This window comes from Dasypus novemcinctus, chromosome 12, assembly GCF_030445035.2.
Source record: "Dasypus novemcinctus isolate mDasNov1 chromosome 12, mDasNov1.1.hap2, whole genome shotgun sequence".
Classification (NCBI taxonomy): Eukaryota; Metazoa; Chordata; class Mammalia; order Cingulata; family Dasypodidae; genus Dasypus; species Dasypus novemcinctus.
The window spans coordinates 102,011,801-102,038,536 of record NC_080684.1 but is presented as its reverse complement, the minus strand read 5'-3'; the positions used below and the strand labels follow the sequence as shown (position 1 = coordinate 102,038,536).

At 54.0% G+C, this 26,736-nt stretch overlaps 1 protein-coding gene, 1 non-coding gene and 1 pseudogene across 2 annotated transcripts; all 3 read left to right on the top strand.

The window, feature by feature from the left end:
- The first annotated feature begins 839 nt into the window (after positions 1–839).
- On the top strand, positions 840–4,009 carry LOC101413095 (microtubule-associated protein RP/EB family member 1 pseudogene; annotated as a pseudogene).
- A 2,796-nt stretch (positions 4,010–6,805) lies between these two features.
- On the top strand, positions 6,806–22,754 carry CENPM (centromere protein M). The gene is made up of 6 exons (XM_058308841.2): positions 6,806–6,932; positions 7,461–7,540; positions 11,210–11,302; positions 13,206–13,285; positions 15,597–15,688; positions 22,040–22,754. The coding sequence occupies exons 1-6, from the start codon at positions 6,876–6,878 to the stop codon at positions 22,178–22,180; spliced, it is 543 nt and encodes a 180-aa protein (XP_058164824.1). The 5' UTR covers positions 6,806–6,875; the 3' UTR covers positions 22,181–22,754.
- On the top strand, positions 9,237–9,338 carry LOC111765373 (U6 spliceosomal RNA). Its single transcript, XR_002797748.1, has one exon. It is a non-coding gene; the product is annotated as a U6 spliceosomal RNA (small nuclear RNA).
- Positions 22,755–26,736: the final 3,982 nt, after the last annotated feature.

Sequence of the window (26,736 nt, the reverse complement as noted above, 5' to 3'; positions counted from 1 at the left end):
ATTTTTAAAGTGCAAAAAATAAAAATAAAAAATTAATTTAAAATTCTTTAAATGAAAAAAGACAGAAAACTACAAGTGTTGGAGAGGATGTGGAGAGATAGGAATACTTATTCACTGTTAGTGGGAATGCAGCATGGAACAGCCACTGTGGAGGACTGTTTGGCAGCTCCCAAGGAAGTTGAATATAGACTGGCCACGTGACCCTGCAATACCACTACTGGGCGTATACCTAGAAGAACCAAGAGCAGTGACACGAACAGACATCTGCACACGATGTTGACAGAGGCATTAGTCACGATAGCCAGAAGTTGGAAACAACCCAGGTGTGCATCAACCGATGAATGGATAAACAAGCTGTGGTGTATTCACACGATGGAAATTTATGCAGCTGTCAGAAGAAATGAAGTCAGAAAGCACATGACTACCTGGATGAACCTGGAGGACATTACGTTGAGCGAAGCAAGCCAGACACAGAAGCACAAATACTGTATGGTTGCGTTACTACTGAGTAACATACTGTGTGGTTTTAAAAAATAATATTTATCCAGTACATTTGAGAAATATATGTTTCTATTCAACTGTATTTTCTTTTTCTTTTTAAATTATTGTTTATCTTTTCAATTATTGAATGTACAAAGTAAAGTTTAAAAAAAATAAGGAGCCATCCTAATTAGGAATAAAACATATTTCACTTAAACAAACAAACAAACAAAACCCACAAGAAGCCGTCCCGCCGAGAGCTGAAGACGGCAGGGAACGTAACCTCGACGTCAGTGACCAGCGGTAAGCCAAGTGGGCAGGACACGCCGCGTGGATCGACGAGTCCCTCTGCGGTGATTATGACAAAGACGGCACAGCTGTGCTCAGGGGCTGCCTAGTGTGCGGCTGGAGGCGCTGTTCGCTGGCTCCAGGGCCTTGAAGAAAGGGCAGTTCCAAGCTAAATTAGGACCTGAACACATCCAGAACTCCAGAATGCTACAAGCAGGTTTTAAGAGAAGGGTGTTGACAAGACAATTCCTGTGGACAAATTAGTAAAAGGAAAGTCTCAGGACACTTACGAATTCGTTCAATGCTTCAACAAGTTTTTCGATGCAAACTCTGATGGAAAAGACTGTTCCTGTAGCTGCCAGACAAAGTCAGGAAACGGCAGTGGCTCCCTGCCTCGTTGCTCCATCTCTGAGTAAACCAGAGAAAGCCCTCAGCTCAGCCGTGCAGCTCCACAGAGGCCCGGTCAGCACAGGGACCCACGGCAGCTCCTGCGCTGGCCCGGGTGCAGGGAACAGAGCCCTGGGCTGGGAAACAGGGGCGACGAGGCCGCTGAATGGATGCAGCAGGTCAACGTATTAAAACTGGCCGTCGCAGACCTGGAGAAAGAGAGATTTCTACTTTGGAAAACTAAGGAATATTGAACTGATTTGCCAGAAGAACGAGGGGGGAAAGACCCTGCACTGCAGAGGATTGTGGATGTTCTCTATGCCACAGACAAAGGCTTTGTGATACCTGAAGGGGGCTCAGGAGGAACAAGAAGAGAATTGACGACCCGGACCAGCAGGGCAGCCTCTGGATTCTTCACGCCAAGTCACGTGCTTAGCTGTAAAATATTCCCTTTTATTCTTAGGGGACTCACCGGTTTCTTTTCATTAGCAAAAAGGACCTCTTAAAAATTGTCACCTTGTAGAAGTTTCCCTTCTTTTCCATGAAGGATGAGTAAGGAACTTTTACCTTGCAGCAGAGCAATGTTACCATCTAGCTGGGGACGTGGATGTGGCTCACGCGACTGGGCTCCTGTTTACCCTAGGAGGCCCAGGGTTCGATTCCTGGGGCCTCCTGGTGAAGGCACGCTGGCCAGGGCGGAGTGCTGGCCCCTGCGACTTGCTGGCCCACATGGAGAGCTGACACAACAAGATGACATAAAAAAAAGACACAAAGAAGAGACAATAAGAGACGCAGCAGACCAGGGACCTGACGTGGCGCAAGAGATTGAGCACCTCTCTCCCACTCCGGAAGGTCTCAGGATGGGTTCCCAGTGCCCATATAGAGAAGACAAGCAGACACAGAAGGACACACAGCAAATGGACACAGAGAGCAGGCAGTGAGCACAAAACAATGAGAGGGGGATAAGTAAATTAAAAAATCTTAAAAAACAAACAAACATCTAGTTGGTTCACATCGGGAACAAAGAGGCTGACCATGGGGCTCTGGAAACACTGGTTGCTGGAGAAGGTGTTTTTATGTGATATGTTGAAATGGAGACCTCAGTAGAGAAAGAGAAGGACTGAAATGAATTTTAAGCTAATGTGAAATCTTGGCAAAGAACATTTTAATAAATAAATGCCTTAAGAGTATTTAAAAAAAAACTCAGGGGGAATGGATGTGGCTCAAACAGTTGGGTGCCTGCCTACTACACGAGACGGCCTGGGTTTGGGTTCCCGGTGCCTCCTAGAGAAGATGAGCAAGACAGCGGGCTGGCATGGCGAGCAGATGCAACAAGATGATGCAATGAAGAGACACGCGAGGAATCACAGTGAGAGGCATAACGAGCAGGGAGCAGAGGTGGCTCAAGCCATAGGGCTCCTCCCTCCCACATGGGAGGTCCCAGGTTTGCCTCCTAAAAAGAAGACGACAAAGAGACACAGAGCAGACAGCCAGTGCAAACAACAGGGGGGCATGGGTGGAACAGGGGTAGAAATGAATAAAATCTTTAAAAAACAACTGAGGGAGGCCCACGTGGCTCAGTGGTTGAGCACCAGCTCCCACATTCGAGGATTCCCCGTTCAATCCCCTGCCCTCAGTACCTCAAAAAAAACCAAAAGAAAACAAACAAACACACACACACACACCCAAAAGGGGAGCAGGGATCCAGAAATAAAGGGGGAGTGGGATACGACCTCCCTGCCTAGGTCCAGGTCCCAGGGAGGAACCCCAAAGGCGCCCCCCTTTCCCATGAGCACCCAGTTGGGGCCGGGCCTCTGTCCTCCTCTCTCCTCCAGACCTGAAGCCTGGACCAGCAGGGGCTTAGCGGGGCCAGGGGACAGACAGGTGGGGGAGGGAGGGTGCCAGTTCCAAGTCGAGGTGGGCAGTGGGCGCCAAGGCCACAGCCCTGCATTATTTCTCCCCGTTTTTGTTAAAGCTCTACTACGTAAAAACCAGCTCTGGGGAAGGGACGCCTGGCCCTCTCTGTGCCAGCGGCTGGGGGGTGGCAGGGCCCGAGGGGCTCCTGACCCTGTCGCCTTGGCAGCTCCTTGTCCAGCTGCAGCCGCTCGGCCTTCTCCCAGGCCTTGCCCTGCTCCTGCCTGCGCTCCCTTCTGGAGTCATTTTTTATTTTATTTTATTTTTTTTGGTAGCAGGGCCGGGGATTGAACCAGGGACCTCGTGTGTGGGAAGCGTTGCTCGCCCACTGAGCACATGGGCTCCCCCAGGACGGTTTTTGAAAGTCGGGCGACCAGCTGCCGCCCTCGCCCCTGGCCTCCACCTCGCTGTGCTGAGTGCTCCTTCGCTCCCCCGGGGCCTTCTGGTTTTGGTGACCTGAGGGGAGGACGGGCATGCCGTTGTCCTCTGTGCCCATCCGAAGAGCTTCTGGGGTGTCATTATGACCCAGAGGGGCCTCCGGCCTGCGGGCTCTGCCTGGGGCCAGCAGGACACCCCCTGCAATCTCCCACGCTGGCAAATAAGCAAATCGTGCCTCTGCCTGACACCCTGGGGGCCGGGCTGCGGCCGCAGCTGAAGGGATTTGGGGTGACAGCTTGTGGGACTGCAGCGAAAGCAGCTGTAGACACGACGCTGAGGGTGCTGTGTCACCCTGGCCGTCCAGCTGACGGTCAGTATGTCCCCTGCCATCATTCTCTGTGCGGAACTGGTACTGGGCGCTGTGGCCCATGAGCCCCTCCTGTTGGGCTCTGGCACGGCCACCATGTCTGCTCCTGCCCCCCAGAGCCGTCCCCGCCTTCCGGCAGAGCTCCTCTGCCTCGGCTCCCTTGTCGTGGCTGGTGGTGGCAGCAGCTATGGCTGAGGCAGCAGGATCCAGACCAGGGTCCAGCACGTCCGTGGGGATGGGGGTGACAGAGGAGGAGAGGGGAGGGGCAGGGGAAACAGGCAGCAGCCATGGAGGGTCTAGCCACCGCTTTTAACTTACTGAAGTCCTTTGTCCCTTACCCAGGAGTCTTGGGTCTTCTGCCAGCAGCCACGCAAGAGCAGGGGGCTAGTGTTTTAGTTTGTAAGTGCAGCCACCCAAGGACCTTGATGGCAATGTGTGAGCTCCGGCTGAAATGTTATGGAGAAAGTAGAGCAGAGAAGGGGGGATAGGGAGGATGGGTCTTACAATGGTGGATAGAGTTGTCAAGAAAGGACCTTCTGGGAAGTGGACGTGGCTCAACAGATAGAGTGTCCGTCTACCATATGGAGGGTCAGGGTTCTACACCCAGGACCTCCTGACCCATGTGGTGAGCTGGCCCATGCGCAGTGCTGCCGCATGCAAGGAGTGCCCCACGTGCAAGGAGTGCGCCCACGTGCAAGGAGTGCGCCCCGCATGAAAAAAGCGCAGCCCACCCAGGAATGGCACCACACAAATGGAGAGCTGACACAGCAAGATGACACAACAAAAAAGAGATGCAGTTTCCCAGTGCCACCGGATAATGCAAGCAGATACAGAAAGAACACACAATGAATGGGCACAGACAGCATAGAGCAGGGGAAGGGGAGAGAAATAAATAAAATAAATCCTTAAAAAAAAGAAAAGAAAAAGAAAGGCCCTTTTGATAAGGCGACATTAGAGCAGACACATGGATAAAGTTAGGAAACAACTCTTGGGACTATTGCAGAAAAGAGCATTTCAGACAGCAGGAACAGCAGAGCCAAAGGTCCTGGGGTAGAAACATACTTGGAGTATTTGAGGAACAGCCCAGACAAGGGCATGGCTGGAGGGGGTGTTAGAGGGAGAGGGGCAGGCAATGAGGTCAGGGAGGCTGTCAGAGGCCAGAACACCCAGGGCTCCAGATCTGCAATGTACTCTGAGTGAGATGGGAAGCCCTGGAGGGTTTTGATCAGAGAGGTGCCCTGCTCTGATTTCCGTGTTTAGGGATGCTGTGCAGAGAATAGCCAGCAGCCCTGGGGCAAGTGGAAGCAGGGAGCCAGTGAAAGGCTGTTGCAACAGTCCAGTGAGAGGAGAGAGGTGACAGTGGCTTGGTCCAGGTGGTGGAGTTGGTGAGAAGTGGTCAGCTTCTGCATATGTTTGTGGTTTTTGTTTTTTGTGGTCTTTCTTTTTGCTCAACCACTGAGCCACATAGGCTCTCCTGAGTTGTTTTTTCATTTGTTTGTTTGTTGTTTGTTTATTGTTGTTTTTTGCTTTTTTTTTTTTTTACCAGTAAGTCCACTGTAATCTATATTTTATTCCTTCATCCTGAGGACCCTGGGAAGGCGATGTCCACTTCACCTCTAAATCAAGAGGGGGCTTAGATCCCACATGGCTGATAGATAGGATTCTCCTCCTTGCTGTTGTAGACTCCCTTGGTTCCCTGGTGTGGTGGTTGACCATTTTCACCACTCTGTTAGCTGACCTGGGTAAGTCCAACAAACCGGAAAGTAGGTATTGCAGCTCTGCTGAGGTTCAGGGCCCAGCTGGCACATGGACAATACAGAGATTCAAGTCTCCTGAGCATACACCAACCCCAGCACCAACCACAGGTTCAGGAAAAGTGACAGAAGAGGCATATGTAGAGCAGTCACATCCGAGTCCAACTCCATCACACTCAGGAGCACAAATTCCAAAGTGGGGCCCACTGGCAAGGCACTGAACTGTTGTTGTTAAGGAGGAACCGGAACCGAATGTGGGACAGCCCATGTGGAAAGCAGACGCTCAACTGCTTGAGCCATATCCACTCCCTGGATATGTTTCTTTGGTTTTTGGGTTTTTTTAGGAGGTAACGGAGATTGAACCCAGACCTTGTACATTGGAAGCAGGCACTCAACCACTTGAGCTACATTCACTCCCCTGGATATGGTTTAGGGGGGGCACTGACAGGCTTGCTTAAGACTGGATGTCGGCGGTGGACTTGGCCCAGTGGTTAGGGAGTCCGTCCACCACATGGGAGGTCCGCGGTTCAAGCCCCGGGCCTCCCTGACCCGTGTGGAGCTGGCCCATGAGCAGTGCTGATGCGCGCAAGGAGTGCCCTGCCACACAGGGGTGTCCCTTGCGTAGGGGAGCCCCACGCGCAGGGAGTGCGCCCCGTAAGGAGAGCCGCCCAGCGCGAAAGAAAGTGCAGCCTGCCCAGGAATGGCGCCACACACAAGGAGAGCTGACGCAAGATGATGCAACAACAACAAAAAAAGGAAACAGACTCCTGTGCTGCTGACAGCAACAGAAGCAGACAAAGAAAGAAGACGCAGCGAATAGACACAGAGAACAGACAACCGGGGTGGGGGGGAGGGGAGATAAATAAATAAATAAATATTTGGGGGGAAAAAAAAGAAAGAAAGACTGAATGTAAGGTGAGAGAAGAGGAGCCAAGAATGGCCCCAAAGTTTTGTAGGGAGCAGCAGCAGGGATGGAGTTACCATCTATGGACTGGGGTGGATGTGGGCGGGGCAATCAAGAGCACTGTGAATGAGTAGGAACGAATAAAGGTGAGCGAATGAATCACTGAGCGCCTTCTTTCTCCCACGCGTGAAGCAAAAGCCCCGTTAGGCCAGGAGCACTTTCCAGTTTTGGAAACTCCTTCGGAAAAGGAGGTCGAGGTTCCTTTAAGACAGTGTCTCCGCTCCGGGCGAAGCTCCGCCCAGAGACGGCCACGTGTCCCGCGGCCCCGCCCAAGGGGCGAGCCTCCGGAAGGTTTGAAGGTCCGGCGCGCACCGCGACAGCTGCTGCCTGGCCTGCGGCTGAGATGTCGGTATTGAGGCCGCTGGACAAGCTGCCCGGCCTGAACATAGCCACCATCTTGGTAGGTGGCAGCGGGCCCGCCTCGCCGGCGCGACGCCCTTTGCGCCTGGGCGCCGTAACCTCAGAGCTCTCTGAGATGCTGGCGCGGCTATACTGGGGTGGGGGTGAGGCAGGAGAGCCATGCTCTGAGCCAATCGGAGTAGCCGCTTTCTGAGACTGACGGGCAACTCCACCAATTGGTGCGCGGCGCGCTCTTTCCCGCCTTTGATTGGTGGGCTGGGCGGGCGGAGAAACGGCGCGCGGAGAGCTTTTTTTGCCGCGTGTTCGCAACCAGCCGCCGGGAGCTTTCGAGGGGGCGTCCTGGGAGCTGCAAGGGTCGCCCCGCAACGGGTCCAAACGGCCCTGGGCCTCAGGCCCTCAACCCGGCCCTGCTCGCGGGTCTTGGGTAGATGGCGCCCTCCGAGCCGGAATCCGGGGAGGGGCCGCCGTCCGGGGCTGTGACTGGAGCCCGCGGAGAGCGCTAAAAAGTGGCGGGCCCTCCAGGCCAGCCGCGCCCGCGGTCAGTCGGTCGCCTTCTCTCCCCGGGCAGCTGGTGGGCACGGAGGACGCGCTTCTGCAGCAGCTGGCGGACGCGATGCTCCGGGAGGACTGCGCCTCGGAGCTGAAGGTGTAAGTAGCCGAGGCCGGGGCGCGGGGAGAGGCGCGGGCCGCGGGCGGGGCGGCGGGCCGGCCTCCATCCCGACCCCGCCCGGAGCGCAGGGACCCCGTGGCCCCGCAGCCGGCTCCTCTCCGTGGAGCCTTCTCAGGTGGCCTCCAGCCTCGGTCGTCACACTTGTTCCTTTGCCCTGCTAGCAGTTCTCGCCGTAAGACGGCACCCTGTGCGCCTGTCGACTTGTTCCCCGTCTGTCCCCCCCATAGACAGTCAGCCCTTTGAGGCAGGAACGTTGACTTTTGCTCACTGGTGAGCTCCCAGTGACTGGCACAGGGTAGATAAATACTCAATTAAATACTTGTTCCATTGATCTGGTTCCCTCCCGCAGAGGTTCACGGGAGACTTTTGAGGCGAAATGATGCTTAGAATGTCCTGAGGTAGTAAAGTACGAGGTAAGGATTTCCCAGTAGAGGTGGCGAAGTGAGGCTGAACTATGAACCTTTTCTTCCCCCAAAACCTGGTGGAATGAATTAAAAAAGAGCAAAAGTCAGCAAGCTTCACCAGCAGCAGTTATACAAGACAAACCCTGAAGCTGTAAACTTCAAAAGCCAAAGGAAGAAGCTCAAAGCTCTGAAATGGTGTGCCTGCTAACCCTACTCCCACAGCTAAATCCCAAGAGTTCGTTAATACATTCCCACCCCAGATTTGAAGAAAAATGGGACAGAGGAAGTATGCTTTGTTTTCCTTCTTCAGACTGGTGGGGAGTAGAAACAGCTGCTGCAGGGAGTTAAGTGACTGAAGACACTTGGACATATTTCTCTCCGACAGAAGGATAGGCTCCAGGGGTCCACGTTGCAGCATTTCTGAAAAAGAGGGCCTCTTCTAACACTATTTGAGATTTGCCTTACAAATACTTAGAAATGGCAGGCATTGGAGTAGATATGGTTGAAAACTTATTTATTTACAAAGAAGGAGGTTTTGAGAAAATCACAGCAAAAATGTTCAAAGATTTAATGAAAGGAAACTTCCCTGAAATGAAGAGTTGACTCTGTCCTTTAAAAGGATATATCTTGTTCTAGGAAAAATGGATACAGAGCACTCGATGTCAAGTTATATTCTAGTTTAAGTTATTGAACGTCAAGGGTAAATAATTCTGTAAGCTTTTAGGCAGGAAAAACAAATCATCTATATGTTTTGTTATTCATTCTGCTAACAAATACTTCCCGCTTTCTGTGTTTGGGAACACGTGTCAGGAATCAGGACTGCACTTCCTGTCTTTTGTTGTCGTGTGGAGCCATGTGTGTTGTGAGCAGACTGCTGAGCATTAGATTGCCATTGATAGACCCTCCAGTGTCCTCTGCCTCTCCTGTAGCAACCAGCAGTGTTCCACAGTGACAGCTTCACCAGCCTGAGCCCAAAGTTACAGAGCAAAATATAAATGTATATAGTAATAATAAAAAGGTAAACATACATTTATAAGCTTATCTGAATGGTAGGATGAAATATAAAAATGTTAATTTTCTATTATTAAAAAAATAAAGACAAAAAATGTTAATTTTCTCATTTTTCATAGTAGGGAATCAATGCAATGTAGATAAAATTGGAACAAAGTTTAAAATGATACCAACCTCTTGATGGTTTTTTTTTTCATAATTTTTTTCTTAATTGGGATCTTTAGGAAACAATGTCTTATGACTAAAAAATAATGTATCCGTGTTTGCTTTAGTGACACATATACTAAAATTGGAACAATACAGAGATTAGCATGGCCTCTGCACAAGGATCACACAAATTCGTGAAGCATTACATATTTTTCTTGTATTTTATGCATAATTATTCTGTAAAGCACAACTTCTCAAAAAAATGCAAGGTTCATCTTTACTATTTTAGTTATTTTGTTTCTATTAAATTCAAATAAATTACTGCTATTCTGTTTTCTAGATTATATCTATTCTGTTGTCTGTGTACATGTATACATATGTACACAAAGATGTTTAGAAGAATGTTTTAGTGTTAACAATAATTTTTAAGTGGCTAGACTTTGGGAGATATGTGTTGGTGTTTTTTAACTTTTGTGGTTTTATTCCTTTTGGTGTTTCTTGAATTATTTTATGTATACATTGCTAAATTTAAGAGTGAAGAGCAGATAAGTTGGGAGAGGGGCAGGTGGCTATTGGAATACATGGAAATGGGCAGAAAAGTAGGGTTAAAGAGAAACCTTCAGGTGAATATTGACAACCAGAGACCAAGTCCAGACAAGAATGATGATGGTCGGGAAGCAGACATGGCTCAACTGGTAGAGCATCCGTCTACCATATGGAGGGTCCAGGGTTTGATCCCCAGGGACCTACTGGCCCATGTGGTGAGCCGGCCTACCTGCAGTGCTGCCGTGCCACACAGGGGTGCCCCCATGTAGGGGAGCCCCACACACAAGGAGTGCACCCCACAAGGAGAGCCGCCCCGCATGAAAAAAAGCACAGCCCGCCCAGGAGTGGCACCGCACGCACAGAGAGCTGACGCAGCAAGATGACGCAACAAAAAAGAGGCGCAGTTTCCCAGTGCCACCTGACAATGCAAGCGGACGCAGAAGAACACACAGCAAATGGACAGAGAGAGCAGACAACGGGGGAAAGGGGAGAGAAATAAATAAATCTTTAAAAAATAATAATAATGATGATGGTGATGATGGCAGTTAACATAGGGTATTCCAGGCAGTGTTGTAAGTCTTGATATAAGTAATCTCATTTAGACCTCACAACCATCATGAAGTAAGTGCTTTTAGTTTCCCAATTTTACAATGTAGAAACGGGTTCAGAGAAGTTAACAGACTTTCATAAGGTTATACAGTGACATTTAACAGAATTGGGAGTTGAGCCCACTTCTCTCTTCCTACAAAGGTGTTTGATCTTAACCCCCAAACTCCACAGCCCCCCATCCCATCTTCTGAGTCTGGTCTCCATCCCCACATGCAGTGTAGCTGGCTAGCCCCCATTATCACTTACATCCAAACCTCCCTCTTGCTGAGGTGGGTACTAAGCAGGGCTCCTCCTGGTGGAAGGAGAGGCTGGAGTCTCTGGATAGGAGGGCTGCCTTCCCAGCCCAGGTTCCACCTCCTATTCAACAGCCTTCAGCCAGGAAGGGCCACTCACATGTCCAGCATAGGGCACGGAGGATAATAGTGAGCCACACAGATGCATTTCCTGTCAGAGGGAGCTCAGCATTCCAGCAGGGAAAGTGAGCATTAAATCTTACCTAATAACTAGTCAGTTGCCCTTAGGGTAGGTATTATGAAGGAGCAGTATGGGCTGCTGTGAGTGCAGCAGGAAAGACCTAACAGATCTGGACTGTCTGCTACTGTAGCTTCTGCTTTCTTGCTTCCCAGCCAATTTCACATTCCTCTGGTCTAGGTGAGAGCGAATACTCTGCCCCTCAGGTCTCTCAGCTCTAGGAGACTGGCAAGAGCAGCCTATGGGCGACGACACTGGTGTGAGGAATTCTCAGAATGGGGCTGCACAGAGCAAGGGCTGGTGTGAGTGAAGGTAGCCCGTCCAGCCCTGAGTCTGCCCTCACCCGAGGAGCTTACCCTCAAGAGCATCGGGTGAGCCGGGTGATGAGCGCCTCACGTGGGCACGGTCACTGTGAGGTGGCTACAGAGATCTTCAGTCCTGCAATTTCTTGTTTTTCAGCCACTTGGCAAAGTCCCTCCCTCTGCCCTCCAATGTGAATCGGCCCCGAATTGACCTGCTTGTGTTTGTGGTTAACCTTCACAGCAAATACAGGTGAGAGCCAGAGGATGGGAGGCTGTCAGGATCAGGACGCGCTGACTGGGGGTGGGGGTGGGGTGCTGGCACAGTAACCGCACTTGTGATGGGAAGGAGAGGAGGCAGGGAGAGGCTGCCTGGGCCCACCTAGAAGCTGAGGAAGGAGAGGCCAGTGAGTAAAAGACGCTGATAAGCCCAGCAATGTCATCTGTTGGTTAAGCTAATGCTCTCCAGGGCCCACTCTGAAGCATACCCACACCTCTTTGTCTTCATCAGCCCCTCGTCCAGCGGGGAGGAGGCTGGACTTGAGAACAGACAACTGCAGCACCTGGGATCTGAGCTGTAAAAGAAGGTCCGTTGGGGCTGTGAGAGTGCAAACAAGATATCTGATGCCCAGGAGCTAGGATGGGGAGGTTAGGGTAAACTTTCTGGCAGAGGTGACCTCTAGACCCCTGAAAGATGAGGAATTAGCCAGTGAAGATGGAAGTGAGCAGAATGTTCCAGGAATAGGGTTAGTGTAAAGGATGGGAGGGGAAGACGTGTGGAGGACTGTGCAAGGTCTGCTGGGGCTCTATTCAGTGGCAGCCCAGGTGGCAGTGATGCTTGTGGCCTGGCGTGACCTCCCTGTGGTGTGGGGAGGCCTGGGAGCACAGAAGTCAGCCCCCTCCTCCCTTCCGCCTGGGGTCGACTCACTGAGGTGAGGCCAGGGCTCGGTCTAGCACAGAAACCAAGGCAGAGGCGAGTCAGGTGGTGAGGGGGAAGGGGAGGCCTTGGTGGAGATACCACATTCACGCAGCCTCAGGACTCAGTCCATCCCTCACTCCCTGACCAGGTGGAACCCGTCAGTTTGTCCTGGGCCCCCGGCAGGCCTGAAAGCTGAGATCTGCTGTGGCGAACACAGGGCGTGCCTCAGAACTGCTGCTTTTTGGATGAGGCCTCTCTGCTCACTGCTAGAGACACTGCTGGTCTCTGGAGAGCCCCTGCTCCATGGCCACACTCCAGGGCAGGGCCCTTCCCCCACCCCATGTTCACCATGGGCCTCAGGCCTTGTTCTTTCTGCTTGAAACCTCATCTTGGACCACCTTACCAAGATGGGTTTTTGGCCAGGAGACAGCAGGTTCCTTCATCAGCACCTAGGCAGCGCCTAGGAGGCCAAAGGGCCCTTTGGGGGAAAGGGCGGTCCTCACACAGCTGGTACGAGTGTAAATCGCTATAACCTTATTCAAGAGCAACTTGGCAATGTCTGTCAGTGTTTACAAAGGACACCTACTTTGATCCAGCCATTCTGCTTCTAGGATTTATTCCACAGAAACATATGCTTGGATATGCAAGGATAGGTGGAAAAAAATGTTCGTGGCAGCACTGTTCTGTGTAATAGTGAAAAATTGGAGCCCGCTTAAATATCCCTCACTGAGAGGATAGGTAGATTGTGGTTTGCTCTAAGACTGGTAAGGAGTTGGGTGCATTAAGACACATTGCGGGCTAATATGTTTACGTGACCCCACTTGTGGTTTACCAAAAAAAAAAAAGTAAAAGCTGGTCTAGATCCCTGTGTGTTTACATATGGAGAAATTCTAGAATTGCACCCCGTACTGTTGGCAGCAGTTATCTCCAGGGAACTGGAGAGTGAAAAGTGGTGCTGAGGGAAGGGGCTCTGACTTTTTACTTTGCACTTACACAGCCAGATTTTCTATTGATTGTTTCATAAGCACGAGCCGCTTTGTAATTAAAAGTTGTTTTGTTTTTTTGTTTTTTTTTTTAAAGTAGTGGGCAAAGTATTCCTTCAGGGCCCTTTCCTAGCACCCTCTTCTCAGTCTCTGACCTCTCTGAGATCGGAGGAGCAGGGCAGCAGGGCGTTCTGCTTTCTCTGCTGTAAGAGTTTTTCCTCTGGCGTCTTTCCTGCCCCGGCCTGACTGCTCAGCCTCCAGAACGTGGAGGAGTCCCTGCAGCACGTGGACGCCAGCTTCTTTCTGGGAAAGGTGTGCTTCCTTGCCTCGGGTGGTAAGTATGCCCCTTGCCTGGCCGGCCCCTCGCCCAGGGAGAGCCATGGAGGGCCATGGGGGATCCCGGCCTTGCCCAGGCGGCCTGGGGGTGGAAAGAACCCGGGCTTCGGATTCTGACCTGGGGTCAGGCTTTCTAAAACAAAAGCTGAGGAGCAGGTGTAGCTCACATGGTCAAGGTCACAGGTCCAGCCCCTGGTATCTCCTAAAAACTAATTAATTAATAAAAATTAAATAGACTAGCACATTCTGTAGCTTTTTAAAAAAATGTTTTAATTATCTTTTATAAAGTTAATAGATCACACAAAATTTTATGTTAAAAAAACATAAGAGGTTCCCATATAACCCGCTCCCCACCCCCATCATTTATTTATTTATTTTTTTTTTAAAGATAAATAGATCACAAAAAATGTTACATTAAAAAATATAAGAGGTTCCTATATACCCCCCACCCCCACCCCACTCCTCCCACATCAACAACCTCTTTCATCATCGTGGCACATTCATTGTATTTGGTGAATACATTTTGGAGCACTGCTGCACCACATGGATATTACTTTACATTATAGTTTACATTCCCCCAGTTCATTCAGTGGGTTATGGCAAGATATATAATGTCCAGCATCTGTCTCTACGATATCATTTAGGACAATTCCAAGTCCCGAAAATGCCCCCACATCACATCTCTTCTTCCCTCTCCCTGCCTTCAGCAGCTACCGTGGCCACTTTCTCCACATCGATTTGCTTCTTTTTTTTTTTAAATCAAATCTGAAGCACATTCTGTAGCATTTTTTTTTTTTTATCAAATCTGAGCCAATAATTTTACTGAAGGCTAGAGTTGCCTGGTGGCTCCCTGTTGCTCTCAGAGTAAAATCCAGTTCATAAATGCACAAAATATTTTGCAGTTTGGCTCTACCTTCCTGTCTAGTCTCCTTGCCTAGTTCTTTCCCATTCTTTGAGTCTGCTTTTAGTTCCTGAACAAGTCCTGCTGCTCCTGAGTCTTTGTAATACTAACGGTGGCAGAATTAGCTCAACTTCCCTGAGCACTCCCTGTCCCCAGACACTGTTTAAAGTGATTCGCTCCTTATATCATTTACTTTTCAAAATGGCAGTCCTTTGAGGAAGGAAACTGAGATCACGAGGGCAGGGAACTTGCCCCAGGCCCTATCCCTGAAGAGTGGCAGAGCTCAGCCTTGCTCCCAGGTGGTGGCGTGCTAGAGCCCACGCTCTACTCAGGGCACAGGTGGTTCCCTCCAGTCCTTTTGCTCCCCTCTTGTCTAGCTACCCCACAAATATCTTACCAAGTATCTCCTCCGTGGGCCTCCCTGACCAGCCCTGTGCCGTCTGGTTACGTGGCCTGCTCTGGACTCTCAGGGCCCCCGGCCTGCAGGTCCCTCTGTCAGAGCCTCCACCTGCCCCTGTGGCCGACACCTCTGCCTCCCTAGCTGAGCTGTGAGCTCCTTTGGGGAGTGGAGCTGGCACACATTATTCTAAAATGAATGTCAGGTAATTTCTATGTATTAATTCACTGGATCTTTTTTTTTTTAATTTATTTTTTTAATGTTACATTCAAAAAATATGAGGTCCCCATATACCCCCCACCCCCTCACCCCACTCCTCCCCCCATAACAACAACCTCCTCCATCATCATGAGCCATTCACTGCATTTGGTGAATACATCCCTGAGCACCGCTGCACCTCATGGTCAGTGGTCCACACCATAGCCCACACTCTCCCACAGTCCACCCAGTGGGCCATGGGAGGACATACAATGTCCAGTAACTGTCCCTGAAGCACCACCCAGGACAACTCCAAGTCCCAGAAACGCCCCCACATCACATCTCTTCCTCCCACTCCCCACCCTCAGCAGCCACCATGGCCACTTTCTCCACACCAGTGCCACATTTTCTTCGATTACTTATCACAGTAGTTCATGAATAGAGTATCAGTAAGTCCACTCTAATCTGTACTCTATTCCTTTGGACCTTCCTGTGGACCGTATAATGGTTGTGGACACAACCACTGGATCTTCATAGTAATTCAGTGGGGTAGGAGCTATTATTACCCTCAGTTTATAGGTGAGGAAACATGTTTTAATAGAGCACTTTCTCAGAGCCCTTTTAGCCTTATTCTCTAATTTGATCTTCTTCACTGCTCTGAAAAGAAAGTGGAAAAGGATTATCTCCACTGACTAGGAGGAAACTGAAGCCCAGAGAGGGGAGAAGAAACACCCCGGCCCTTGCTGCACAGCTTGCAGCCGGGGAGGCCCTAGGTAGAGACCAAAGCCTTGCCCCCTGGTGGCTTCTCTGCAGCGGGACGGGAGAGTCACTGCAGCATCCACCGGAACACCATCGTGAAGCTGGCCCACACCTACCGGAGCCCCCTGCTCTTCTGTGACCTGGAGGTGAGGCTCCGAACCTCAGTGATGGACGCTACAGGCGGGGAAAGGACGTCCACTCGTGGGGGGCGTGGCCAGAATGCTCGCTGGAGGGTCGCTGAGGCAGCTCCTGCCTGGGAGCCTGCTTTTCCACTCCCTGCCTGTGACCTTGGGCAGGTCACCCTCAGCCTCAAAGTGCATGACTTTGAAATGGGGTGATGCCATTCATTCATCTTGGGTGCCCCTGGCGTCAGACTCTCTTACTTGTTGCCTCGTTTTTCTCTTTTGCTGACTTTTTTTTTTCTCTCCCCTTCCCCCCCCCCCCAGTTGTCTGCTCTCTGTTTCCATTCACTGTGTGTTCTTCTGTGACCGCTTCTGTCCTTATCAGCAGCACTGGAAATCTGTGTTTCTTTTTGTTGCATCATCTTGTGTCCGCTCTCCGTGTGTGCGGCACCATTCCCGGGCAGGTTGCACTTTCTTTCGCTCTGGGCGGCTCTCCTTATGGGGCGCACTCGTTGCGCATGGGGCTCCCCTGCGTGGCACGGCACTCCTTGTGTGCATCAGCACTGTGCTTTGTGCTTATGGGCCAGCTCCACACGGGTCAAGGAGGCCTGGGGTTTGAACCTTGAATCTCCCATGTGGTAGACGGACGCCCCATCCATTGGGCCAAGTCCACTTCCCTTGCTGACTTTTTTTTTTTTTTAAGAGTTATTTATTTTATTTCTCTCCCCTTCCCTCTCCCCAAGTTGTCTGTTCTCTGTGTCTATTTGGTGTGTCTTCTTCTTTGTCTGCTTCTGTTGTTGTCAGCGGCACGGGAATCTACGTTTCTTTTTGTTGTGTCATCTTGTTGTGTCAGCTCTCCGTATGTGTGGCACCATTCTTGGGCAGACTGCACTTTCTTTCGTGCTGGGCGGCTCTCCTTACGGGGTGCACCCCTTGCGCGTGGGGCTCCTCTATGCAGGGACACCCCTGTGTGGCACGGCACTCCTTGCGCGCATCAGCACTGCGCATGGGCCAGCTCCACACGGGTCAGGGAGGCCCGGGGTTTGAACCGTGGGCTTCCCATGTGGTAGACGGACGCCCTAACCACTGGGCCAAGTCCGCTTCCCTCCCTTGCTGACTTTCTACCTCATTTATAGATAAGTCTTTTTTTTTTTTTAAAGATTATATTTTATTTATTTCTCCCCCCCATTGTCTGCTCTCTCTGTCAACTCACTGTGTGTTCTTCTGTGTCCGCTTGCACCTCGTTGGCACCGGGAAACTGCGTCTCTTTTTTGTTGTGTCATCTTGCCACGTCAGCTCTCCATGTGTGCGGCGCCACTTCTGGGCAAACTGCACTTTTTTCATGTGGGGCGGCTCTCCTTGTGCGTGGGGCACCCCCACCTCACCCCTGCATGGCACGACACTCCTTGCGCACGGCAGCTCTGCACATGGGCCAGCTCACCACACGGGTCAGGAGACCCTGGGTATGGAACCCTGGACCCTTCCATAATGGTAGGCAGATGCTCTATCAGCTAAACCACGTCCGCTTCCCTGCCAACTCTTGTTTACTTGTGAGTTCGTGTTAGCTTCTCACTCTCCTGGTGCCCACGTGTTAGGAGGCTGAGCATCATGTCTGTCTCGTTAACTGCCGTGTCCTCGTGTTCACCCTGGCAGTCAGAACGCCTAAGGCCCCCTCCCCTCTCTGCAGACCTTGTCTGATTCTGGGCTGAGCACCCAGCAGGCAGTAGGGGTGCTCGTTGGGGTGGGTTAATGAGTCCTCAGCAGGCATTGCTGCTGCTATCTCTGGGAAGTCCGCCTTGGGCCCCAGGGCCTAGACTGGTGCTAAGGTCCATCTTGAAGATGTGTGTGTCTGCTCTGTTTGGGTTTTGCACCTGTTGCCAAAGGCAGGGAGAACCGAGTTAGCACAGGGCCCTTCACCACTGTCTCAACCAGCGCTTATCCTGGGGCCCATGGATGAACCCTCTGGTTCAGGGATATAATTCAGAGGAGCTGTGAACTTGTACAGAGAAAATATTTTTTCCCCGCTAACCTTAAGTGAAATGTAGTATTTTCTTCAGTAATTATTGTAGATAAGAGATGTCAGTAGCACTGAAAGAATCTGTGCCTGTAGACCCCTGGGAACGTCTTATCACTTTAGGATTATTTCTCTTTTCTAACTTTCAATATCACTGTCGTTATTAGACTTGCCCCTAGATACTGCTACTGAACGCACTGATGAAGGTTAAATAAATACTGCTCTGTCGCCAGTTGGTTTTTAGTGTTTCAGTGATTCTTTTAAGGCCCCGGCCTAGGCTGTTGCTCTGAGCTTGGGGCTGGGACACTGAGGCCCAGAGCATGTCTGACCTGTGCCAGGCTCTCCTTACAACAAAGCCGAGGGAAGAGGTGACTTGCTCAGTCACCCGGCCAGGTAGTAAGGGCTGGAACCGGCACTTGGTACGCGTCTTTCTCTTTCCCATCTTAGCCTGCTGCCAGGGTGGCCTTGACCAAGTCACCCCCTCCCAGGCAACCTTCATTTTCTCATCTGTGAGAAGCCTCGCAAACCTTGCGGCGGCGCAGTTCTGTGTGTGGCCACGAGGTGGCAGGCCAGGCTGGGTCCTGGGTGCTTTCTAGCCTGAGACCTCTGTCCAAAAACTGGCTTGTTGGGGCCTGTGACCCACTGTCTAGAAAGCAGGAGGCCCCAGCCTGCTTCCAGCCAGCTGCAGGGGCTGCAGATGCGCCTGCTCAGAACGTAGGCCTGGTGTCTCCTGACACGAAGCCCCCAGTGTCTGTGCAGTCGTCACTCCTCATACCCATGTTGTCCTTTCCAGGGTTTGAGCCTCGCCGTATTTTGATTCTTTGCATGGCAGGAATGATCAGCCCCATTTTATAGATGCATGATTCACCCAATGAAATTATTACCTAGGCCTCCACCGGGAGCCAGGCCCTGGGAACTCAAAGGCATCCGACATTGCCCCCTCCCTCTAGGACGCTGGGGAGAAAGGCAGGCATGATACAGTCAGTAGCAGGAGCGGCAGGGCTGGAAGCCTGGCAGAGGGATGAAGTCATCCCTTCCGTCAGGAGAGCCAAGAAGTTCGTGGGAGCGTTGGTGTGTGAATGTTCACGCAGATCCGTGTTCCCTGTTCAGCACCACCAGAAGCACAGGCAGGCACCGTGCCAAGGCATGCCTTATACGGGTGAGCGTACTTAATAATCACCGTATTATTAGGTCCTTTTATCTCCACTTTACAGAGAAGGATCAGGTGTAGGTTAAGTAACTTGCCTCAGATCATCCAGGTAATACGTGCCAGAGCTGGGATACAAAACCAGGCCCTCTGGCTTTAACACCTGCCTCTTAACCGCTTCTTCACACTGCTGCCCTAAGCAAGGGTTTGAAAGATACACAAGAGGGTGATAAAAAGATCCCAGGAACTTCGCAGGGGCAAGAGTCACAGAATGGTGCGGGACTTCTTGACAGCAGTATTGGCAGCTAGAAGACAATGGAGTATAATGCCTTCATATTCTGAAGGAAAATGACCCCCAGCCTATAATTTCATATCTAACCAAGCTTACCAGTCAAATGCAAGTGTAAAATAAAGATGAAGTCCCACACACGTGATCTGTTTCCCTGCATTCGCCCTTCCTGGGGGAGCTACTGAAGAGTTGGCTCTTTTTTAAAAGATTTATTTATTTTACTTATTTCTCTCCCCTTCCCCCCCCCCCACCCCGGTTGTCTGTTCTCTGTGTCTGTTTGCTACATCTTCTTTGTCTGCTTCTGTTGTTATCAGTAGCACGGGAATCTGTGTCTCTTTTTGTTGTGTCAGCATTCCGTGTGTGCAGTGCCATTCCTGGGCAGGCTGCACTTTCTTTAGCTCTGGGTGGCTCTCCTTACGGGGCGCACTCCTTGCCCACGCGGGGACACCCCTGAATGGCAGGGCACTCCTTGCGCGCATCAGCACTGCGCATGGGCCAGCTCCACACGGGTCAAGGAGGCCCAGGGTTTGAACCGCGGACCTCCCATGTGGTAGACGGACGTCCTAACCACTGGGCCAAGTCTACCATCGAGAGTTGGCTCTTTTGCCCCACAAGGAGATGATCCAAGAGAGGGGGAGACTTGGGACCCAGGAAATGGCATCTCCCACTGGAGGGGAGGTCTCAGAATAGGTCCCACCCTGGGGTGAGGGGACAGAGGGCTGCAGGGGTGATGACTCCAGGGGAGGAGGAAAATGAAATGGACTGATAGTTTGGTATACCTGCGGTGTCTGAGCACAGGGAGGGGCACCGAGTTCCAGGGAAATGGGAGTGGGGAGGGAGTCAGAGGAGAAAGAAGGTGCTTATTAATGCTGGGAAACGGGTGGCAACAAGGGCAATAAGGGTGTATAATTCAGGGCTCGCCTGCAGCCGGGATTCACGTAACTGGTAGCCAAACAGAGCAGCCAAGTATTGCTTTAACCCAAAATTGTGCTATAACTGTGTTGGGAAGATGGGCAGAGGGTATATGATGGGGCCTGTGGTAGTAGAAGATTTAGTCCACTTCTGTGGTAGGAAGTCAGTAGAACATGTACAGGATGAAAAGTCAAGAAATAACAGCATAGGCAAATTATCTAGAAATATGGTGGTAAATATCAGAAACAACAGCTACACGGGCCAGAAATTGTTGTCCCCGGGGAGTGAGGCTCAAGGCTGAGGTGAGAATGGTAGAGGAGGCTGCCGCTACTACCCTTTGACTTAAAAAGTTGTGCATATGTTTTGATTAATGATACTGGCCAAAAAAAAAATAACTTCATTGGAAGGAATGGCATGCAGAAGATGGGGTCTTTCCTGTAGGTGACAGAGGAGCCCTAGGGCAGGCTTGGTTTGTGCGCCATGTCTCTGGAGAGTGTGGTGGGGACTGGAGGAGGCCTGGCCAGAGGCAGGGGCCGGGGGCTGAGGCTGCTGCGGGAGGCAGGCCCGGAGCCTGAGCTGGAGCAGAGCAGCCAGCAGGGGAATTCAGCGGCCAAGGCCCCAGGCCTGGGAGTAAGAGAAAGCAGAGCAACAAAGGGCAGGAGGTGGGCAGTAGGCAGAACAGGAGGGGTGGCACCTGCAGGGCCTGTGGGTAGGGAAGAGGCTTCAGCTTCCCCTAGGAGTAAGTGGGAGCCACTGGGGAGTGGAGAGGGAGGCAACTGGACCTACGGTAAATGGATCCTTCTGGCTGCTGGGAGAATAGCCTGAAGGCAGCCAAGGGCAAAACCCGGAGGCAGCTCCAGAGACCATTCTCAGCATTTCCCGCAAGTCGAGTGGCCTGGGGAAGAGGAAGCTGGGTGACATTCTGGGTGTTTCTGGGGAACAGCCCGCAACATGGTGGACCCTAGATGGCACGGTTGGGTTGGCTCCGCGTCGCCGTGGAGCACCAGGAAGGATGGAGTTGCTTTGGCTATGACGGGGAAATGGAGGAGGCAGCTGCAACTCAGAGGGCAGGTCTAGCTGGAGAGGCTCAGCGGCCTCTGCAGGTAGGTGGCCTTAAAGCCATGAGCCTGGACGAGGGCTCCAGGGAGTATGCGCGGGGAGCAGAGGTCCAAGGACCTGCCGACCTGCAGGTGCTGGGCGCCGTGGGCTCCTGGAAGCAGGAGACAGTAGCCCGGGCCTGGTCAGATCCTGCTGACAGAGCCAGCGAGACGAGGACCAAAAAGCTGCCATTGGGTTTAGTGTCCCAGGAGCCATGGGTGCCTCGTGGTGGGGGTGAGGACAGGAGTTGAGGGTACCCCATTTCCTGGCTTGGGTGGTGAAGCCTCCACTCCCACTAGCTAGAGCAGGAATGGGGAAGGGGGACGTGTTTCTGAGGCCACGTAGGGAGACATCTCAGCATTATCGTCCTTCCCACAAATGTTTAGGAAGCATCTCTCACTGGCCAGGCAGTAGCCAGGGCAGGCTTGGGAGCAGTCTTGGTGCCCACACCTCTGGTCCCACAGCTCCCCTGTGCCCACCAGCCCTACAGATGCCCTGGAAGGGCTTTGTCTTTGGTGCCCACTGAGACCCGGCCACCTGCCTTCCATGCTTGTGAGTCTTTCCAGATCCCAGGTCAGTGAGGCTAATGGGCTGGGAAGAGCCTGGTTCACGTCCCAGCCTGCAGTCACCCACCAGCCCTGTCTGCTGAGTCTTCACTTTCTCTTGGCCAGGGTTCCTGACCTCGGGGCGCCCTTTCTGGAGGTGGTTGGCAGGATTGGACAAGCCAAGGTAGCTGGAAGCTGCCTTCTGCGTTGTGGTGTAGCTGAGGTGGGCGGCGCTGCTCTGGGCGGTGCCCCCATGCCGGCCCCCGCTTTGCTGCCGGCAGCCTGGGCAGCTGCTCTGGTCAAGTGCACGGGGCCAGCCCTAGCGGCTCTGGCTCCCAGCTCACAGCTCTTCTCTGCTCTTCCTCTGCAGGTGGAAGGATTTCGGGTCACCATGGCACAGCGCCTGGTGCGCGTGCTGCAGGTCTGCGCTGGCCACGTGCCTGGCGTCTCAGCCCTGAACCTGCTCTCCCTGCTGAGATGCTCCGAGAGTCCTTCCCTGGAGGACCAGTGAGGGCCACTGGTACCAGGACGCTTTCCCCATGACCTGGTGCCGGGCTCAATAAACACTGACTGCTGGGAAGACGGAGTCGGGCTTGACAGGCCCTGGGCAGCCAATCCAGGGGTTTCCAGCATCCCTGTGAGGCCCGTGCTCCTCGCGCTCCAGCAGGGCTTGCTCCGGGACTGCAGCCCCTCCCACTGCCCCCTCCCTCCAGTAGAGCTGGTCTTGATCCATCTGACGTGGTCCACTTGTGCTTAAGATTTCACTTGAACTAGGGGTCTGCAGCTAAAAAAAGTTTGAAAGTCGTTGGTCTCATCCACCACTTTGATTTTGCAGATAAGGAAACCGACTCCAAGCAATTCAGAGCAGGGAGGGATGGAGAGCTTGGGCCCCATCACCCTGCTGTGACACCACCTCCCAGCCCTGCTATTTCTTTTTTTTTTTTTAATTGTACTGATACATATTAGTAAAGCATACAATCCATCCAGAGTGTACAATTCATAATATTTGGTATAATCATATAGTTGTGCATCCATCATTAGAGCATTTTCATCATTCCAATAATAATAAAAAACAAACCGAAAAAGCTCTATCCCTTAATAATCCCTTCCCAATCTCCCTCTGCTTCCCCTCTGGCCCTGCTACGTCTGTAGACCTGGGGGTTGCCTCGTGGAGCCTCAGTTTCCCCACCTGTAAAATGGAGCTCATTCTGCTTGCCTTACAAGCTGCGAGGATGAGGTGAAAGGACCTGGGTGGAGCGCCGCCAGGTGTACCCCCACCTCCCCGGTGCTTGCCAGGCCCCCCGTGGGCGTGGCTGGTTCCTAGTGCAGGCCCCGAGGCACGGGGGGCAGTAGCTGTTACTGGAAGTCACGACCCACGTTCAGGCCGGCACAGCTCTGCCCCGCTGGGGGCTTCTGGCTCAGCATTCGCTGAATTGACGCGTCAACCTCATCAGACTGAGAAGTGGGAGAAGCCGGCAGAAGGGCTGGTTTCTGGGCTCACAGCTGGGGATGGGCAGTGACCTGCTTGTGTCCTCTGGGTTGTCAGTATTGGAGTCCAGGAGTCCTGTTGGCCAGTCGGGGAGCAGGGGCTCAGGGGTTCTGATGGCCATGGTCCCCTGGAGGCCTGGCTGTGCCCCCAGCCCACTCCCACTGCCCCAGGGCCCGCCCACCCTCAGGCCTCGGGGCAGCCCGCTTGGTGTCCTGGGCAGTGTCAGCACTGCTGGGCCTCTGAGGTCACGGTTGCAGCAGCTGCTCATGCTGACACCAGAGAGGAGGAGCCAGCCTAGCAGTCACCGCCTGTCCCCTTACCGCCTTCGGCTTCCTGCCAGGGCCCTGCACCCCACTCCCCGCCACTCACAAGGGTTTGCAGACCCCTGGCCATCTTGAAGACCCTGCCCAGAGCCTCGGGGTGTGGGGTGCAGCTGAGGCCCCGCAGGACGTGGTCGTCACCGTTTCACAGTTAATGACACGGACTGGTGGCAGGAGGTGCCTCCACAGTCCTGTAGCCTCTGGCCCCAGCCCTCTGCCTCTGCCCTCTGCTGCCTCAGGGTCTTCATTGTTGAATGAAGCTTTGGGCTCCTCCCCTGGGTAGGGGTCCTTGAGGCCTGCAGGATGTTCTCGGGCACCTCCCACCTTGGGCCTGAGCCATGTCCACCCTGAGGGGAGGGTGGGGAAGGCTGGATGGCAACAGGGCACAGGGCAAGGCAGGGACTGGCCTGAGGCACAGGGCGGGACATGCCTGAGCCGGAGCCGGAGCCGGCAACTAGCAGCTAGGAGCTCCTCAGGTACTGCGGCAGGGCCGCTTCCTGCTGAGGGGTGGGGTGGGGCCAGGGAGAGGCTAGAGAAAGGCGAAGGCTCGTGTCGGTCCAGAGTGGTGGTGTTGGCACAGCCCCAGGAGGAGGCCCAGGCCCTTCTGTGCCAAGTGCGAGCAGCTGGCTGAGGGGCTGGTGGCTGGGTGACAGAGCTGCACTGCCTCCCTTGCCCTCGGTAGCCTGGACCGTGCAGGGTGGGCTCTGCAGGGCCAGCGTGGGGGCTGATGCGGTGTGGCATCCAAGCAGGGAGGCGGGCAGTGTGGGCCGCCTCTCCAGGGCACCTCACTTGGCCGGAGTCAGGGAGAGCCCCTGCCCCCCACACCACACCCTCCAGCTTGGGCCACACCTCCCTCCGGTCCCTTTGCCGCCTGGTGCCATTTAACAAGTCAAGTGTCAGCTCATTCTCCAGCTGAGGTCTGGGAGCAGGATGCTGGCACCAGCGCCAGCTCCGGTGAACTTGGCAGGGGCCCTGGGACCAAGAGGTTCCGGGCGGGAGCTGGGCTGGCCTGCCCCCGCCTCACAGCAGAGCTGAGCAGCCCCCAGGCCTCCTGTCCCCAGAAGGCTGGGCTGGGTGGCCCGGGAGCCAGGCTGCTTTGCACCCACCGTCTGGAGCCAAGAGCCGGGAGGCAGCGTGACTGCGGGACATGATGGCCATCCTTATGTCCCACGGTATGCCTGGCACGGGTGCTTGGTGCTGGGGGGGCGAGAGGGCGGAGAAGCTGGGCTTGGCTGCTGCTGGGTGGCATGGCCCCAGCAGGCCGCTTGGTCCAGGAGCCTCAGAACGGGGTGGCAGGTGCTTTCTCCCCAGCTGGCTGTGCGGATTGCCAGCGGCGCCGTTTCTGAAACAAGGCTTTTAGCAACACGTGACCTCAGGCTGGTACCCGACAGGGTGGCGCCGCCGCAGGCGTGGACGAGGGTGGGCGAGGCCCCTGGTGGCTGCTGGTGGCTGCCGTGGAGGTGCGGTGCCCGGGGCTCTCGGGGCAGGTCGTGCCCAGGGCCCTCTGGCGCTTCGGGCCCCTGGGTGGGAGCCTGGGCCCGGGTCTTCGGGGCCCGCACCTGCCGAGGGGGCTGGGCCTTGCCGGCGGGGAGGGGGCTCGGCAGCAGCGCCGTCTCCTCCACCCCTCAGCGAGCAGGGGCGGCAGCCTCCCGGGGCTGCGGCGAGGACAGGGCTGCCCCGGCCACGGAGGGGAAGTGGCACGGTGGGAAAGGACCCTGCCCTTGGGTCCCACTGACGGGGGTCTGCGCCATCTCACTTCCCCTCTCGGAGCCGCTGGAGGCTTCCTGGGAGGCTCGTGAGGAGCCGAAGGGCCTGCAGCCTTGGGGGCTTCTCGAGACAGAGCCTGGCACAGCCTGCCACGGTCACATGCCAATGGGGTGCCAGGCAGGGCCTGCACGGCAGCCTCTGGCATGAGGGTCCCTGCCCCTCCCCAGCCTCCCCTGGGGCCCTAAGGGTGCAGGCAGAAAGGTATCGCCATGCAGGTACCTGGAGACCCAAGAGGTGGAGAAGGGGGCCCGGGGTGGGCATTGCAGTGGGCGCCAGCCCCTGCACACCCTGAAGCCCGAGCGCGAGCCCAAGGATGGGCAGGAAGAGTGGCAGCTGGTCCCCAGTGCCCCTGACCTGGGCAGGAGGCAGCCTTCCTCGGGGCCAGCGGCCACCCTCTCACCTAGGGGGCCAGCGTCGGGTGGGCGCCTGGTCTGACTGCCTAGCAGCCCGAAGCACTCGCTCCACCTCTTCCGTGCTCGGCCACAGGCCACCGTCCCCAGACCCCCCAGGCAGGGACCCACCCGTGGGTGCGTGGGCGGGCTGGGGGCTGCCGGCTGCCTGGCTTGGAGGCCTGTGCAAGTCCCTCGTGCTCTGAGGCTGCCTCCCTCGTAGGTAAGGAGGGCGAGCAATGCCACCTCCCCACGGTGTCGAGGCCAGGGGACCGCGCCCGCGCTGCTCCCGGACACGCTAGCCAGCTCTCCCTCCGTCCATCCCTCCATCCATCAGGCCTTCCCTGACACCCTGGCCGCCCCCCAGCTCCCTTCCCTCCTGATTTTTTCTCTCCGGCACTTCTCACCTCCTCACACTCTATATGGATTTACTTACTTGGTTTTTGTCCCCTGTCGTTCCCTGCTGTTTCCCCAGAACCTAGAGCAGTGCCTGGTACCTAGCGGAGGGGCAGCCCCCGGAGGCTGGGGCACTCCAGGTGGGGGGTGCAGCCCCCACACCCCCAGGCCTAGCCCCTCCTTCCACTTCACACACCCGCTGGGGCCGGTCCCCCAGGGAACCCCGCTGCCTGATGTGGAAGGCCGAGTGGATGCACCCCCTTTCCGACCTCACTCGACCCAGGCCCAGGGCTGTGCTGAGAGGACGGCTGGAGCCGCCCCGGCCGGAGCCCCGTGGATGCAAGTGCCGAGGGAGATTCAGCGGGGAGACTTGGGGGGCTCGGGGCCTGTGGAAGCCTGGGCAGAGATTCTGTTACCCACTGTGGAAGCAGCACTACCCGCCTGTGGTGGTTTGGAGCGGATGTACCCCAGAAAAACATGTTCTTCAAGTTAATCCATCAAATGTGAACCATTGTACAGAGGACCTTTTTTTTTTTTTTTGAGGTACCAGAGCTGGGGATTGAACCTGGGACCTTGTATGTGGGAAGCCGGCACTCAACCTCTGAGCCACATCAGCTCCCCTGAGTTGTTTTTTTCCGTTGGTTTGCTGGTTGTTTGTTTTTAGGAGGCACCAGGAACCGAACCCGGGAACTCCCATGTGGGAAGG